The sequence below is a fragment of the Arachis stenosperma genome, chromosome 3 (assembly GCF_014773155.1).
Source record: "Arachis stenosperma cultivar V10309 chromosome 3, arast.V10309.gnm1.PFL2, whole genome shotgun sequence".
NCBI lineage: Eukaryota > Viridiplantae > Streptophyta > Magnoliopsida > Fabales > Fabaceae > Arachis > Arachis stenosperma.
Genome location: NC_080379.1, coordinates 151,494,138 through 151,510,699, shown reverse-complemented (window position 1 = coordinate 151,510,699; position 16,562 = coordinate 151,494,138). Strand labels below are relative to the sequence as shown.

At 38.9% G+C, this 16,562-nt stretch overlaps 1 protein-coding gene and 1 non-coding gene across 2 annotated transcripts; one reads left to right on the top strand and one right to left on the bottom strand.

Moving 5' to 3' along the window:
* The first annotated feature begins 4,058 nt into the window (after nt 1-4,058).
* On the top strand, nt 4,059-5,168 carry LOC130966900 (uncharacterized). Its single transcript, XM_057891720.1, has one exon. It carries the CDS (start codon nt 4,059-4,061, stop codon nt 5,166-5,168), a length of 1,110 nt encoding a protein of 369 aa, XP_057747703.1.
* An 8,738-nt stretch (nt 5,169-13,906) lies between these two features.
* On the bottom strand, nt 13,907-14,014 carry LOC130971915 (small nucleolar RNA R71). The gene has a single exon (XR_009083116.1). It is a non-coding gene; the product is annotated as a small nucleolar RNA R71 (small nucleolar RNA).
* Nucleotides 14,015-16,562: the final 2,548 nt, after the last annotated feature.

The following is a 16,562-nucleotide window of genomic DNA, read 5'->3' as shown; positions in this document are numbered from 1 at the left end:
TGACAAAAGGACTGCTGATGCTGTTGGATTCTGACCTCCCTGCACTCAAAATAGATTTTCTGGAGCTACAGAACTCCAAATGGCGCGCTCTCAACGGCGTTGGAAAGTAGACATCCAGGGCTTTCCAGCAATATATAATAGTCCATACTTTATTCAAGAATTGACGACGTAAAGTGGCGCTCAACGCCAAGTACATGCTGTTGTCTGGAGTCAAACGCCAGAAACACGTCACGACCCAAAGTTGAACGCCAAAAACACGCTATAACTCGGCGTTCAACTCCAATAAAAGCCTCAGCTCGTGGATAGATCAAGCTCAGCCCAAACATACACCAAGTGGGCCCTAGAAGTGGATTTATGCATCAATTACTTATTCCTGTAAACCCAAGTAGCTAGTTTATTATAAATAGGACTTTTTACTAGTGTATTAGATATCTTGGGGACGATTAGTTCTCAGATCATGGGGGCTGGCCATTCGGCCATGCCTGAACCCTTCACTTATATATTTTCAACGGTGGAGTTTCTGCACACCATAGATTAAGGGTGTGGAGCTCTGCTGTACCTCAAGTTTCAATACAATTACTATTACTTTCTATTCAATTCTCTTTTATTCTTATTCCAAGATATACGTTGCACAACACTTTGATGAATGTGATGATCCGTGACACTCATCATCATTCTCACCTATGAACGCGCGTGATTGACAACCACTTCCGTTCTACCTTAGGCCGGACGCATATCTCTTAGATTCTCCAACAGAATTTTCGTGGTATAAGTTAGATAGATGGCGGCATTCATGAGGATCCGGAAAGTCTAAACCTTGTCTATGATATTCCGAGTAGGATTCTGGGATTGAATGACTGTGACGAGCTTCAAACTCCTGAAGGCTGGGCGTGATGACAAACGCAAAAGAATCAAGGGATTCTATTCTAACCTGATTGAGAACCGACAGATGATTAGCCGTGCCGTGACAGAGCATAGGACCATTTTCACTGAGAGGAAGGGATGTAGCCATTGACAACGGTGATGCCCTACATACAGCTTGCCATGGAAAGGAGTAAGAAGGATTGGATGAAAGCAATAAGAAAGTAGAGATTCGAAAGGATTCTAGCATCTTCATACGCCTATCTGAAATTCCCACCATTGAATTACATAAGTATTTCTATCCTGTTTTATTTATCTTTTAATTATCTAATCTCCCATAACCATATGGATAAGCCTGACTGAGATTTACAAGATGACCATAGCTTGCTTCATACCAACAATCTCCGTGGGATCGACCCTTACTCACGTAAGGTATTACTTGGACAACCCAGTGCACTTGCTGGTTAGTTGTGCGAAGTTGTGAACCATGGCATTGACACCAAGTTTTTGGAGCCATTACCTGGGATTGTTGAAGTGAAAAGAATGAATCACAATTTCGTCCACCAATTATGAATGTCTATATTCTTTTTTTGTGCTTGTTTTTCTAAAGTCTACTAATAATTTGTAGCAACTAGCATATTTGAGCAAGGATTCACAATGAAACTTGAAAAATCTGTATAATAGTTGTCAAATTTGGTAAGCTAATTGAAGTATTAGATAGTATTGTGTTTTGAAAATGTAATATTTATAGAGTTGTTTTACTGTTTTTGAAGTACAATACATTTTTTCCTGTGATAGGAGAATTACATTTCAAAATTAATGAAAAATATATGCATGGTTTTTTTAATGATTTATTTATGAGTTGTTCCTTTGTAGTTCAATACTTCTCAACTTTTTTCTGTAATTGTAATTTTGATATTTTTGAATTATTTGGTTTTCTTTTGCTGCAGCTATTACCACATTGGTAACTGTTGTTGAAATATTGAAAAATAATAGGTTTGCTGTTGAAAGGAGTAAGACATTTTATGCTTGTTGATTTTAGATTATGTTTGTTGTCTTAATCCTTATGATCTGCTGCATTGATTTCTGACTGCTACATGTGATAAATGGTATTTTAGATTGAAATATTATTTGGGAGTTGGAAAGACTGCAAACTTTGATGAACTGATGGCTGCTGTGGCTATCAAAGGTGGCAAAAATGGAGACATCGAAGAAAACAATCTATGAGGATTATGAAAATTACTTGTGAATCGGGCGACGACATTTTGTACTATTTAAAGAATTTCATTTTTATTGTTAATTGGTAGACGACAAGCATAAAATTCATTATATATAATGTGACTTGCAATTTTAAACTCTTAAATTCCTTCCATTCTTTTATCCATATAAAAAGAGTGTCCTAGTGCTTTATTTTTTGGTGGGACTAATATATCCGATGATGCCATTTGATTATTTCTATGCTTTTATGCTCAAGTTGAGAAGCTTGTTGAGAAATCAGAGTTTTGAACTCGAGATTTATTTTGTATTTGAGTATTAATGTATAAAATAATTATAGCAAAAATTATATATGTCACTAATTATTGTTTGATTTGTCTTGTAATAAAAATTGCATACTATATTTATAGGTTTGATAATAAAAAAGGACTGAATTTATATTGTGTAATGATGAAGGTAAACTCAAAAAAAGTTTTTTTTTTTTTAATTTGATAAGGCTATCGCCACGCTTTAAAAACGTGGCCGTATCTCTCACTATTGGCACGCATTAAAAGCGTGGCCATATCTCACTATCGCTACGCTTTAAAAGCGTGGCCGTATCTATCACTATCGCCACGCTTTAAAAGGCGAGGTGATATGTCACCAGAAGGGTGGTGATAGAGCAACCGTCACACTAGCAGATGTGACCATTTCAAAGGCGTGTCGGTAACTCAAAAAGCGTGGCGAAAAGTTATCACCACACTTTTTTAACTTTTTGCCATGTTTTAAAAGCGTGGCAATAGAGCTGTTTTTTTGTAGTGACGTATTTTGTTTCCATTGCTTGCAAACGAGATATAGTCATTAAAATTTTCACACATATCTCGTTTACACTCAAGATATGACTTAAAAAAATCTTTAATTTATTTATTTGTGTTGATCAAAAAAATATTTTTCGATAAAAATAAATTGAATCGAAATGAGTTAAGTGTAGTTTATCGAGAAGACACGTGCGTAAGTATGTAGTTGGAGGTAATCGACGCTGATTTGGATTTCGATTGTTTTGTTGATCGAGTGAGCCAAATTGAGTAGAAGACTCGATTCGAGGAATTGAGTAAGGCCTTCGAAGAGCTGGTCGAATAGTTGTGGAAGTGGGAAGGTTAGTGGCTTTTATCACACGAGAAAAACATGGGAAATATCTACAATCACGCGGCGGAAACGGTTACCAAGAGGAATTGCATTTCAAATTTGTAATTTTATTTAAAATTGTAATTAATGATAATTTAGTTGTCCGTTATGTAAGTTAGCCTATAAATACTAGGAAGTGTTAGGGAATAAGGGTTGGAACTTTCACTCAGAAAAAATACTCAAGCACACTCACATCCCAGTGATTTTCTGAGTCTGCAATCGAGTTATCTTTTCTGTAGGGTTCTTTCCATCTTCATTTCTCTTCTTTCAATTTATTTTACTGTTCTGTAAATTTAACATTTCAAATAATTCTATTTTCTAAGTCTTTTCTATTTCTTTTGTTCAATTTATCTTCATGTTCTTTAATTTTTACATTGAAACCTTTTGATCTAATCAAAGGTATTTTATTATTTTCTTTTAAATTTCAAGGCAAGTTCTTTTCATCTTGCGTACACTTATTCTTCAAAAACTTTAATTTTCAAGTTTGTTTATCAATTTATAAACTTTTTTTATTTTTACTTTTAATATTGGTCTAATCGAAGACGCTTTGATGCACTTTTAGAAAACTGGTACTCGCACAGAGGAGTAGGTTTCGCTTCCAGGCCATTAGATATCGAACCACCATCGATTTGCAAAAAAATTGACAATCCTTTTTAGGTAAAGTCAATTATCTTCGAAAATTCATTTCTAATCTTTCATACCGAACTCGAGTATTTGCACCGTTGGTGAAATTAAAAAATGATTCAAAATTCGAATGGACCACGGAACATCAGTTGGCATTCGATTCAATCAAAACATATTTGTCTAAAGCCCCGATTATGGCAAATGTTCGTCCATTGGAACCTTTAAAATTATGTATTGTATCATCTAAAAATACTATAGGGTGTATGTTAGCCCAAGATGATGAAAATGGGCATGAATGGGCGGTTTACTACCTTAGTCGCGTTTTAGCTGATATCAAAACAAGGTGTTCCCCGATCAAAAAATTGTGTTTATCCCTATATCATGCTTGCATGAAGTTAAAGTGTTATATGGTGGCTAAATCGGTGAAAGTCATAGCACAAACTGACCTAATTAAGTATATGTTAAGTTTCTCTATGTTAAGGGGACATTTAGGAAAATGGATGTTGGCATTGACAGAATTTGATTTACAATATGTCCCAGCAAATGCTGGCAAAGGACAGGTCATCGCAGATTTTCTCGTGGAGAATTCGAAAGATCTGCATGACCAAGGGGCAAATATAGTTGATGTGAAAATCAACTATTGGAAATTGTATTTTGATGGATCTAAGCATAAAGATGGTGCAGGGGTGAGAATCCTCATTATTTCACTAGAGGGTATTCCATCGAAATTATTGTTCGAGTTAAAGTATCCTTGTTCTAATAATGTGGCCAAATATGAGGCTCTGATTTTGGGTCTTAAAATTTTAATCGACAAAGGAGCTTTAGAGGTTCAGATTTTAGGGGATTCACAATTAGTTTTAAAGCAGCTATCGAAAGAATATAAGTGTAATAATGAGAGGTTACAAAAATATTTAGTAACTGCTTGGGAATTATTAAAGTCTTTTCGAAAGGTTTCCTTGGTGCATATCCCTAGAATTCATAATGAAATTGCTAACGAGTTAGCCCAAATTGCTTCAAGGTATCGGGTCTGTTCGGAGACTTTGAAAAAATTATCTGGTATCCATCAAATTTTAGTACTGGCAAATGAAAGAGAGGTTTTGTGTATGGATGAATGGGAGGATTCTGATTGGAGAAAGCCTATTGCTCTTTATTTAAAGGATTCCAATATTGTAGTTGATAGAAAGATAAAGTTACGAGCAATGATTTTTGTTTTATTGGACAATGATCTGTATAAAAAAGGGATCGATAGAAGTTTGTTAAGATGCTTAAGTCGAGATGATCAGAATATTGTAAAACCCGGTTAATTAACGGCTAATTAACCCATAAATGAGAATTTATTCTAGAAAGCCTAAAATGTGATTTTTATGGCTAAATGTGATAGAGGAGACTGAGACGAGAATTTCGGTACCAATTTTATAGAATTCGGACCAAGATTGGACCGAACGGGCCAAACCGGACCAATTGGACCCAAAGTGGGCCCTTGGCCCAACATAACTTAACCAAAACCCTAGTTTTCAGCACTCTCTCTCCTCACAACACTCAAAAGCACGCTGAAAAGTAGAGGGATGGGGGAAGAACACTCTCTCAAACCTCTATCTCTCACTTGATCTTCAAACCACCATAACTTTTGATCTAGAGCTCCGATTGCCGCTCCGTTTGTGGCCACGTGTTCACCGCGGAGAGCTCTACAAAACCCATATAATCAATCTTGAGGTAAGCCACAAGTTTCTGTTCGAAATTCCAGCCCTTATTTTCGAGTTTCATGGGTGAAATGTTGAGATTTTGGGTTCTTTGATGTTATAGGACCCAACTCTCTTGAAGGAGAAGGTTAATATTGTCTCCTTGGACCTTGGGTGTGGTAAGATTCTCAACCCTAGTGTAATTTGTGATTTTATGATGTTTGGATTTTGAGATGTTATGTATGGGTATGATGGTTGTGGCTTAGGTTGTGTATGTGTATATTGGAGCTTGATTAGTGATATTGAAAAGCTTGGAAAGGGTTTGGTGGTGAAAAATCTGTTCTTGGAGGTGTTGAGGCCTTGAGAGCTTGTGGATAAGTGGTTTGGAAGTGCTCCGGTGGAGCTTGGGAAAGTCGGCTAAGGTATGGTTTCGGTTTCCCGTATCTAATATGTAATGTGGTAGGAAATATTTAGGCTAGAGGCCCTAAGATAGGCATTGAATTGTTGATGTTGTTGAATGATTGAGATATATGATGTGGTCATATATGTGATGATGATTATTGATGCCTTGGTGGTATGATGTATGAGAAATATGCATGTTGTGATATATGCTTGATGATTGGTTATGGTTGAATTGTGGGTTGAACCATGTTGATAGTGAGTATGATGTTGATTGTGTACAATAATGAGTTATTGGAATTGGTGTTGTTGAGAATAGGCATGAGGAATAGTATATAATATGTCAATGTGTTTGAGTTTGAGCCACTTGGGTGAAGTGGGATAAAATGATGAGATAGTGATTTTGGTAAATTGTGGTTATGTGTCAATGTGTGAGTTGAGGAGGCTTGATGTTGAATTTGATACATTTTGATTGATTTCAAAGAAAAGGGATGAAATTGGCATGTTTTGATTGATTTTGAAAAGGGTTGAAAATGGTTTGTTTTGAGAATGGCATATTGTGGTTTTGTATGAAAATATGGTTTTTGGGTATACTTTGACGGGACATAACTTGGACTACGAATCTCCATTTTGTACCAAATCTGTTTAGAAATGAAATTGGATCCGGGATGTCCATGCCGTTCGAAGAACGGGTGAAAAACGATTTAAAATAAGGAAGTTATGTCCGTTGGAAGAGTGGGGCTTAAATCTGTGAATTCTGCAGCTTTTAACTTAGAAAATTTTTAGCAAAATGACCCCTTGCGCGTGGGCGCACCTGGCGCGTGCGCGCCGATCTTCCGAAAAGTGCCATCCACGCGTGCGCGGGATGTGCGCGGGCGCGCCGATTGTGATGCACCCAATGCCCAGCCATTTTCCAGAGAGTTATGCCAGAACTGTGCCAGTGTTGTGCCTGGGGCACGAGAACACCCGCGCGTACGCGTGGTTGACGTGTGCGCGTCGGTTGGCAAATTTTGAATCCACGCGTTAGCGTGCATGACGCTTGCGCGTCGATGAGTTTTTGAGGCCATCCACGCGTGCGCGTGGAGTGCGCGTACGCGTGGCCCTGTTTTCATCTCAAAGTTGATTTTGAGTTTTAAAAGCTAAATCTCATACTTCTAAGCCTCCGATCTCACCATTTATGTCTTAAATCATTATGACATGCCTAGCTATTAAAAAGGGGCTAGTGAATGAGGTAACTTGCGAGTGAAGCAAGGGAAAAATGAATGATCAATGAGGATCAAGATGATTATGTGAGATGCGGAGGATGGTGGTGGAAGTGCTTGTTATGCCATGGGCCGAAAGGCTGTAATTGTTAATGAAATGGCTGGTTATGGATTTAACCGTGAGCCGGAATAGCTGTGTATGCTATGAATAATGGCTGGTTATGGATTTAACCGTGAGCCGGAATAGCTGTGTATGCTATGAATATTGGCTGGTTCTGGACTGAACCGTGAGCCGGATGGCTGATATGGATGTTGATCCATGGATGAGGATTCATGCATGTTTATGCTGAATTATTGATAATTGAGATTTTGCACTTCCACTATCAAAGGCACGAGATCCCTGGGAGGAAGCAGTGGCTAGCCACCACGTGCTCCAGGTGGAGGCTCGAGACTCTGTTGACCCTATGTCGTAAGTGTGGCCGGGCACTGTGAAAGACCCGGATGAGCTCGCCCCCGAAATATTCACCAGTGAGGGTGATGGATATGGATCATGTTTATGATCAAGTTTATAACGAGTATAACTCAAGTTGGGGATGCGCGACAGAGGGACAGTCCAATGGTTAGCGACCAGGACTTGTCGGGTTGGCTCTATAACCGACAAGATGATATCATCGGCCACTAGGGACAGGCATTCATCATATGCATACTATGTGAATTGTTTGAGATTGCCTATTCGACTGCATATTACTTGCTAATTGTCTAAATGTCTTAACTGCTCCTATTTGTATATTCTTTGTTGATATAACTGTGTTTGCTACATTATACTCCTGCTGGTGGTTGGGAGGTCTGAAGGAATTGGAAAGGGAAGTATTAGTTAGACTGAAGAATCTTTAGTCAGATGCCCTTATATGGTTTAGCTTGTTTATAAGCTTTGATATTATCTGGAGGAAGTTCTAGGATTGCCTTTGGCTTTCCTCTATTATTATGTATTATATATGTGGAAGCTGTTACCATGCTGGGGACCTCTGGTTCTCACCCATGCGGATTTTGTGGTTTTTAGATGCAGGGCGTGAGGTTTCCCGCTGAGGCATGCTGGAGACTTCTAGATTTGCGAAGATCCTTTGTGCTCGGGACTATGTTTTAGTTTATACGTTTTGCTTAGATGCTTTTATCTCCATTAAATAATACAAACTGTGATGACTCCTATTATGGGAGATTTTGGAGAATAGGTTTTATGTATTTGTGTCCCTTTGGGTTTCCTTTGGGGTTTTCATTATTCTATCATATGTATATATTGCTATGCTCGGACCGGTTATCTTCGCAGCCGGATCTTGAGTCTCGATATTCTTATTTTTGACACTCCTTTGTATATATATAATCTCGCGTTGGTTTACTCTTGTTCGTTACGTTATCGGTCGGAGTGTTGCGCTTTTGAGTTGCAATTTTTGTTTACCCCCTTTTTCTACAAAGGCTCCTAGTTATAATCAATCATTCATACTACTATACGTACTAAATTTTTATTTTAGAGGTCGTAATACCTTGCCATCTCTGAATTATGACTTAAGCATAAGGCTCTGTATGGTAGGGTGTTACAAATATCGCCATGGGTGAAGTCCATAATGGAATATATGGCGCTCATCAAGTAGGAAAGAAGATGAGATGGGTATTATATCGAAATCATGTATATTGGCCATCCATGATAAAGGATTGTATTGATTATGCGAAGGTATGTTAGGAATGTCAGAAACATGGTTCGATACAACAAATTCCAGCGGCTGAATTGCATTCAATAATAAAGCCATGGCCCTTTAGAGGTTGGGCTCTGGATTTGATTGGATTGATCCACCCTCCTTCATCAAAACAATACAAGTTTATTTTAGTAGCTATTGATTATTTCACAAAATGAGTTGAAGCAGTTTCCTTAATAGAAGTTGGCCAAAGTGAAATAATAGACTTTGTCGAGGAACATATTATCCATCAATTTGGAATTCCTCAGACGTTAAGTACTGACCAAGGAACTGTGTTTATTGGTCAGAGAGTTAAGAATTTTGCGGCCTCGAGGAGTATTAATATGGTTACTTCAACTCCTTACTATGCACAGGCTAATGGGCAAGAAAAGGCAGCGAATAAAATCCTGATAAGTCTGATTAAAAAGCACATCGAAAATAAGTCTCGAACATTAAATGAAACTTTAAGCCAAGTGTTATGTGCTTATCGAAATTCGCCAAGAGGATCAACAGGAACTTCACCTTATAAATTGGTATATGGCCATGATGCAGTATTACCATTGGAAATTAATTTGAATACTTTAAGAGTATCAAGGCAGAATGATTTGCTAGTTGATGATTATTGGAATGCAATGTTCGATGAATTAAATGAATTAGATTCAGAGTGAATCCTAGCACTTGATAATGTGATTCGACAAAAAGAAAGTGTTGCTCAAAGTTACAATCGTCGAATTAAAGAAAAGTCTTTCAGGATAGGCGAGCTAGTGTTAAAAGTCATTTTACCGATGGAAAAGAAATCGAGATTTCTGGATAAATGGTCTCATAGTTGGGAAGGTCCCTTTCAAGTAATAGGGACATATTCTGGAAATGCCTATCAAATTAGAGATATCGAGTCAGGAAAAGTAGTTAACCCGATTAATGGGAAATACTTGAAACATTTCTATTATTGCCAAACATAGAAGTTCAACATGCATAAAGTTCAGAAAAGACGAAAATTATTATAAAATGAAATGAAACTTGAGAAGAAAGTAAATTCAAGGTGCTATTGATGAGCGGATAATTTATACACTTTTTGGCATTATTTTTAGTATGTTTTTAGTATGATCTAGTTAGTTTTTAGTATATTTTTATTAGTTTTTAGTTAAAATTCACTTTTCTGGACTTTACTATGAGTTTGTGTGTTTTTTTGTGATTTCAGGTATTTTCTGGCTGAAATTGAGGGACCTGAGCAAAAATCTGATTCAGAGACTGAAAAGGACTGCAGATGCTGTTGGATTCTGACCTCCCTGTACTCGAAGTGGATTTTCTGGAGCTACAGAAGCCCAATTGGCGCGCTCTCAACGGCGTTGGAAAGTAGACATCCTGGGCTTTCCAGAAATATATGATAGTCCATACTTTGCCTAAGATTTGATGGCCCAAACCGGCGTTCAAAGTCACCTACAGAAATTCCAGCGTTAAACGCCGGAACTGGCACCTAATTGGGAGTTAAACGCCCAAACTGGCATAAAAGCTGGCGTTTAACTCCAAGAGAAGTCTCTACACGAAAATGCTTCATTGCTCAGCCCAAGCACACACCAAGTGGGCCCGGAAGTGGATTTTTATGTCACTTACTCATCTTTGTACACCTTAGGCTACTAGTTTTCTATAAGTAGGACCTTTTACTATTGTATTGGAGATCTTCGGATCAATAGAGAGTCTTTTGATCATGTTTTGATGATTGAACTCACTTTGGGAGGCTGGCCATTCGGCCATGCCTAGACCTTGTTCTTATGTATTTTCAACGGTGGAGTTTCTACACACCATAGATTAAGGTGTGGAGCTCTGCTGTACCTCGAGTATTAATGCAATTACTATTGTTCTTCTATTCAATTCCGCTTGTTCTTTGTCCAAGATATCACTTGTTCTTCAACATGATGAAGGTGATGATCCGTGACACTCATCATCATTCTCACCTATGAACAAGGTGACTGACAACCATTCTTGTTCTACAAGCATCTGAGGCTTAGTGAATATCTCTTGGATTTCTGATTGCATGATGCATGGTTGATCGCCTGACAACCGAGTGCTCGCCTGACAAATAAGCCAGCCATTCTGTGAGATCAGAGTCTTCGTGGTATAGGCAAGAACTGATGGCGGCATTCAAGAGAATCCGGAAGGTCTAACCTTGTCTGTGGTATTCTGAGTAGGATTCAATGATTGAATGACTGTGACGTGCTTCAAACCTGTAACCTACTGGGCGTTAGTGACAGACGCAAAAGAGGGATTCTATTCCGGTAGGGGAGGGAACCAAACCGGTGATTGGCAGTACTGTGACAGAGTGCGTGCATTAGCTTTCACTGCGAGGATGGGAGGTAGCCACTGACAACGGTGAAACCCTACACGAGCTTGCCATGGAAAGGAGTAAGAAGGATTGGAAGAAGACATTAGGAAAGCAGAGAGATGGAAGGGAAGGCATCTTCATTCGCTTATCTGAAGCTCTCACCAATGATATGCATAAGTATCTCTATCTTTATCTTTTATGTCTTTATGCGTTCATCACCATTATACATTTGAGTCTGCCTGACTAAGATTTACAAGATGACCATAGCTTGCTTCATACCACCAATCTCCGTGGGATCGACCCTTACTCGCGTAAGGTTTATTACTTGGACGACCCAGTGCACTTGCTGGTTAGTTGTGCGAAGTTGTGTTTATGCCATGGTATTGAGCACCAAGTCCTTGGAGCCATTACTAGGGATTGTTTGTGTTTTATTGATCACAATTTCGTGCACCAAGTTTTTGGCGCCATTGCCGGGGATTGTTCGAGTTTTGAGCAAGCTTTTGGTCCGGTGACATCAGTGCCAAAATCCGGCAACAGCACCAAGTTTTTGGCGCCGTTGCCGGGGATTGTTCTTGTGTATGGACAACTGACGGTTCATCTTGTTGCTTAGATTAGGTATTTATTTTTTTCGAAATTCTTGAAGATGAATTCTAGAGTTTCATGATGATTTGTTGAAATCTGGCTGGCTGAGAAGCCATGTCTAATCTCATTGGACCGAGGTTTCAACTTATCATCACAGAAGCGTGTTGAATTTTTATCAATCTTGCTTTTGGAGCAGTGATCTGCTAAGGCTTGGCTGGCCTTTGGCCATGTCTAGTGTTTTGGACCGAAGCTTTCTTTGAAAGCTTGGCTGGCTGTGAAGCCATGTCTAATTCCTGGACCGAAGTCTTAGACTAGCATTGCACTGATTCCTGGAATTCTCATCAAGAATTTTGATATCTTTTTCCACTTAATTTTCGAAAAACACAAAAAAATTAGAAAGACATAAAAAACCAAAAATATTTCTTGCTTGAGTCTAGTGTCTCATCTTAAGTTTGGTGTCAATTGCATGCATTCATTCATGTGTCTTAAGGATCTTCAAGTAATTCTTGATGATTTCTTACTCTGATCTTTGAATTCTTTTGACTTGAGTGTTTATGTGTCTCATATAGTGTCAGTAGTATACAAACTGCTAAGTTTGGTGTCTTGCATGCATTGTTAATTGATTCTTGTTGCATTTTGATTATTAAAAATCCAAAAATATTTTTAATTGGTGTCTTTTCAAGTCAATAATACAAAGAATTGAAGATTCAGAACATACTGCAGAGGAATTATACAGAAAAAGCTGGGCATTTGAAAATGCCCAGTGAAGAAGGCAGACTGGCGTTTAAACGCCAGCCAGGGTACCTGGTTGGGCGTTTAACGCCCAAAAAGGGTGCATTTTGGGCGTTAAACGCCAGAATGGATATCATTCTGGGCGTTTAACGCCAGGATGGTGCTAGGGGGAAGATTTTGTTTTCAAATCAATTTTTTTCCAAGTTTTCAAAGTTTTTCAAAATCAAATCTTTTTCAAATCATATCTTTTCAATCAAATGTTTTCAAAATTAATTTCTTTCCTTTTTCAAAGATACTTACTAACAATTAATGATTTGATTGAACATTTTTTGCCTTTTCTGTTGAGGAAGGTTTTATGTTTGAATCATATCTTTTCTTGTTAGGCAAGTCATCAATTTTTAAAATCAAATCTTTTCAAATTGTTTTCAAATCATATCTTTTAAAATTGTTTTCAAATCATATCTTTTCAATCACATCTTTTTAAAACCAATCATATCTTCTTAACCACATCTTTTTCAAAATAGTTTTCAATCAAATCTTTTTGATTTCTAATTTAAAAATCTTTTTCAAAAATCACTTGATTTCTTTTCCACTTTTATTTTCGAAAATCAATTAATGTTTTTCAAAAATATTTTCAAAATATTTTAATTAATTTTCGAAAAATTACTTCCCTCCTTCTCACATCCTTCTATTTATGGAGTACCACCCCTTCTCAATGCACAATTCGAACCTTATCTAAGTAAAGTTCGAATTCTTCTTCTCCTTCTTCTTACTATTTCTCTTTTCCTCTGACACCTCAAGGAATCTCTATACTGTGACATAGAGGATTCCACATTTTCTTGTTCTCTTCTCTTTCATATGAGCAGGAGCAGAGACAAAGGCATTCTTGTTGAAGCTGACCCTGAACCCGAAAGGACCTTGAAGAGAAAGCTAAGAGAAGCCAAAGCACAACTCTCTTTAGAGGACCTGACCGAATTCTTCAAAGAAGAAGAAGACATGGCAGCCGAAAACAACAATAATGCAAACAATGCAAGGAAGGTGCTGGGTGACTTTACTGCACCTACTCCTGATTTTTATGGGAGAAGCATCTCTATCCCTGCCATTGGAGCAAACAACTTTGAGCTTAAGCCTCAATTAGTTTCTCTAATGCAACAGAATTGCAAGTTCCATGGACTTCCAATGGAAGATCCTCATCAGTTTTTAGCTGAGTTCTTGCAAATCTGTGACACAGTCAAGACTAATGGGGTTGACCCTGAGGTCTATAGACTGATGCTATTCCCTTTTGCTGTAAGAGACAGAGCTAGGATATGGTTGGACTCTCAACCTAAAGAAAGCCTGGACTCTTGGGAAAAGCTAGTCAATGCCTTCTTGGCAAAGTTCTTTCCACCTCAAAGATGGAGCAAGCTTAGAGTGGAAGTCCAAACTTTCAGACAGAAGAATGGAGAATCCCTCTATGAAGCTTGGGAAAGATACAAATAATTAATCAGAAAATGTCCTTCTGACATGCTTTCTGAATGGAGCATCATAGGTATTTTCTATGATGGTCTTTCTGAACTGTCCAAGATGTCTTTGGATAGCTCTGCTGGAGGATCTCTTCATCTGAAGAAGACGCCTACAGAGGCTCAAGAGCTAATTGAGATGGTTGCAAATAACCAATTCATGTACACTTCTGAAAGGAATCCTATGAACAATGGGACTAGTCAGAAGAAAGGAGTTCTTGAGATTGACACTCTGAACGCCATTTTGGCTCAGAATAAAATATTGACTCAACAAGTCAATTTGATTTCTCAAAGTCTGTTTGGAATGCAAAATGCACCAAGCAGTACTAAGGAGGCTTCATCTGAGGAAGAAGCTTATGATCCTGAGAACCCCTCAATGGAAGAGGTGAATTACCTAGGAGAACCCTATGGTAACACCTATAATTCTTCATGGAGAAATCACCCAAATCTCTCATGGAAGAATCAAGAGAGACCTCAACAAGGTTTCAATAATAATGGTGGAAGAAACAGGTTTAACAATGGCAAACCTTTTCCATCATCTTCTCAGCAACAGACAGAGAATCCTAAGCAGAACCCCTCTGACTTGGCAACCATGGTCTCTGATCTAATTAAAACCACTCAAAGTTTCATGAATGAAACAAGGTCCTCCATTAGAAATTTGGAAGGACAAGTGGGACAGCTGAGCAAGAAAGTTACTGAACTCCCTCCAAGTACTCTCCCAAGCAACACAGAAGAAAATCCAAAAGGAGAGTGCAAAGCCATAAACATGGCCGAATTTGGAGAGGATGGAGAGGCAGTGAACGCCACTGAGGAAGACCTCAATGGGCGTGCACTAGCCTCCAATGAGTTCCCCAATGAGGAACCATGGGAATCTGAGGCTCAAAATGAGACCATAGAGATTCCATTAGACTTGCTTCTGCCTTTCATGAGCTCTGATGAGTATTCTTCCTCTGAAGAGGATGAGTATGTCACTGAAGAGCAAGTTGCTAAATACCTTGGAGCAATCATGAAGCTAAATGACAAGTTATTTGGAAATGAGACTTGGGAGGATGAACCCCCTTTGCTCACCAAAGAACTGGATGACTTGTCTAGGCAGAAATTACCTCAAAAGAAACAAGATCCTGGGAAGTTTTCAATACCTTGTACCATAGGCACCATGACCTTCAAGAAGGCTCTGTGTGACTTAGGGTCAAGTGTAAACCTCATGCCTCTCTCTGTAATGGAGAAGCTAGGGATCTTTGAGGTACAAGCTGCAAAAATCTCACTAGAGATGGCAGACAACTCAAGAAAACAAGCTCATGGACTTGTAGAGAATGTTTTGGTAAAGGTTGAAGACCATTACATCCCTACTGATTTCATAGTCCTAGAGACTGGGAAGTGCATGGATGAAACCATCATCCTTGGCAGACCCTTCCTAGCCACAGCAAAGGCTGTGATTGATGTTGATGGAGGTGAACTGATCATTCAAGTGAATGGAGAATTCCTTGTATTTAAGGCTCAAGGATATCCCTCTGTCATCATGGAGAAGAAGCATGAAGAGCTTCTCTCAATTCAGAGACAAACAGAGCCCCCACAGTCAAACTCTAAGTTTGGTGTTGGGAGGCCACAACCAAACTCTAAGTTTGGTGTTGAACCCCCACATTCAAACTCTAAGTTTGGTGTTGGGAGGTTCCAACATTGCTCTGAGTATCTGTGAGGCTCCATGAGAGCCCTCTGTCAAGCTACTGACATTAAAGAAGCGCTTGTTGGGAGGCAACCCAATGATTATATTTTATATATTTCTCTTTGTTATTTTATGTTTTTTTGTAGGTTGATGATCATAGGAAGTCACAAAATCCATTGAAAAAGCAAAAACAAAATGAAAAACAGGAAGAAAAACAGCACACCCTGGAGGAAGAAGCTGCTGGCGTTCAAACGCCAGTAAGCCTAGCAGTTGGGCATTTAACGCCCAGTCTGGCACCATTCTGGGCGTTTAACGCCAGAAAGGGGCACCAGACTGGCGTTAAACGCCAGAAAAGGGCAAGAACCTGGCGTTAAACGCCAGGAATGGGCACCAGCCCGGCGTTTAACGCCAGAAATGCCTCAAAACGTGATTTTGAGCAACATTTGGTGCAGGGATGACTTTTCCTTGACACCACAGGATCTGTGGACCCCACAGGATCCCCACCAACCCTACCACCACTCTCTCTCTTCTTCCCCCATTCACCAATCACCTCAATACCTCTTCCCCAAAACCCCTTCACCTATCAGCCGAACCCCATCTCCCCTCTCTCCTATAAATACCCTTCTTCACTCCTTCATTTTCACACAACCAAAACACCTCTTCTTCCCCCCTTGGCCGAATACACTAAGCCATTCCCTTCTTCTTCATTTCTTCTTCTTCTACTCTCTTCTTTCTTCTTTTGCTCGAGGACGAGCAAACATTTTAAGTTTGGTGTGGTAAAAGCGTTGCTTTTTCGTTTTTCCATAACCATTATGGCATCCAAGGCCGGAGAAACCTCTAGAAAGAGGAAAGGGAAGGCAAAAGCTTCCACCTCCGAGTCATGGGAGATGGATAG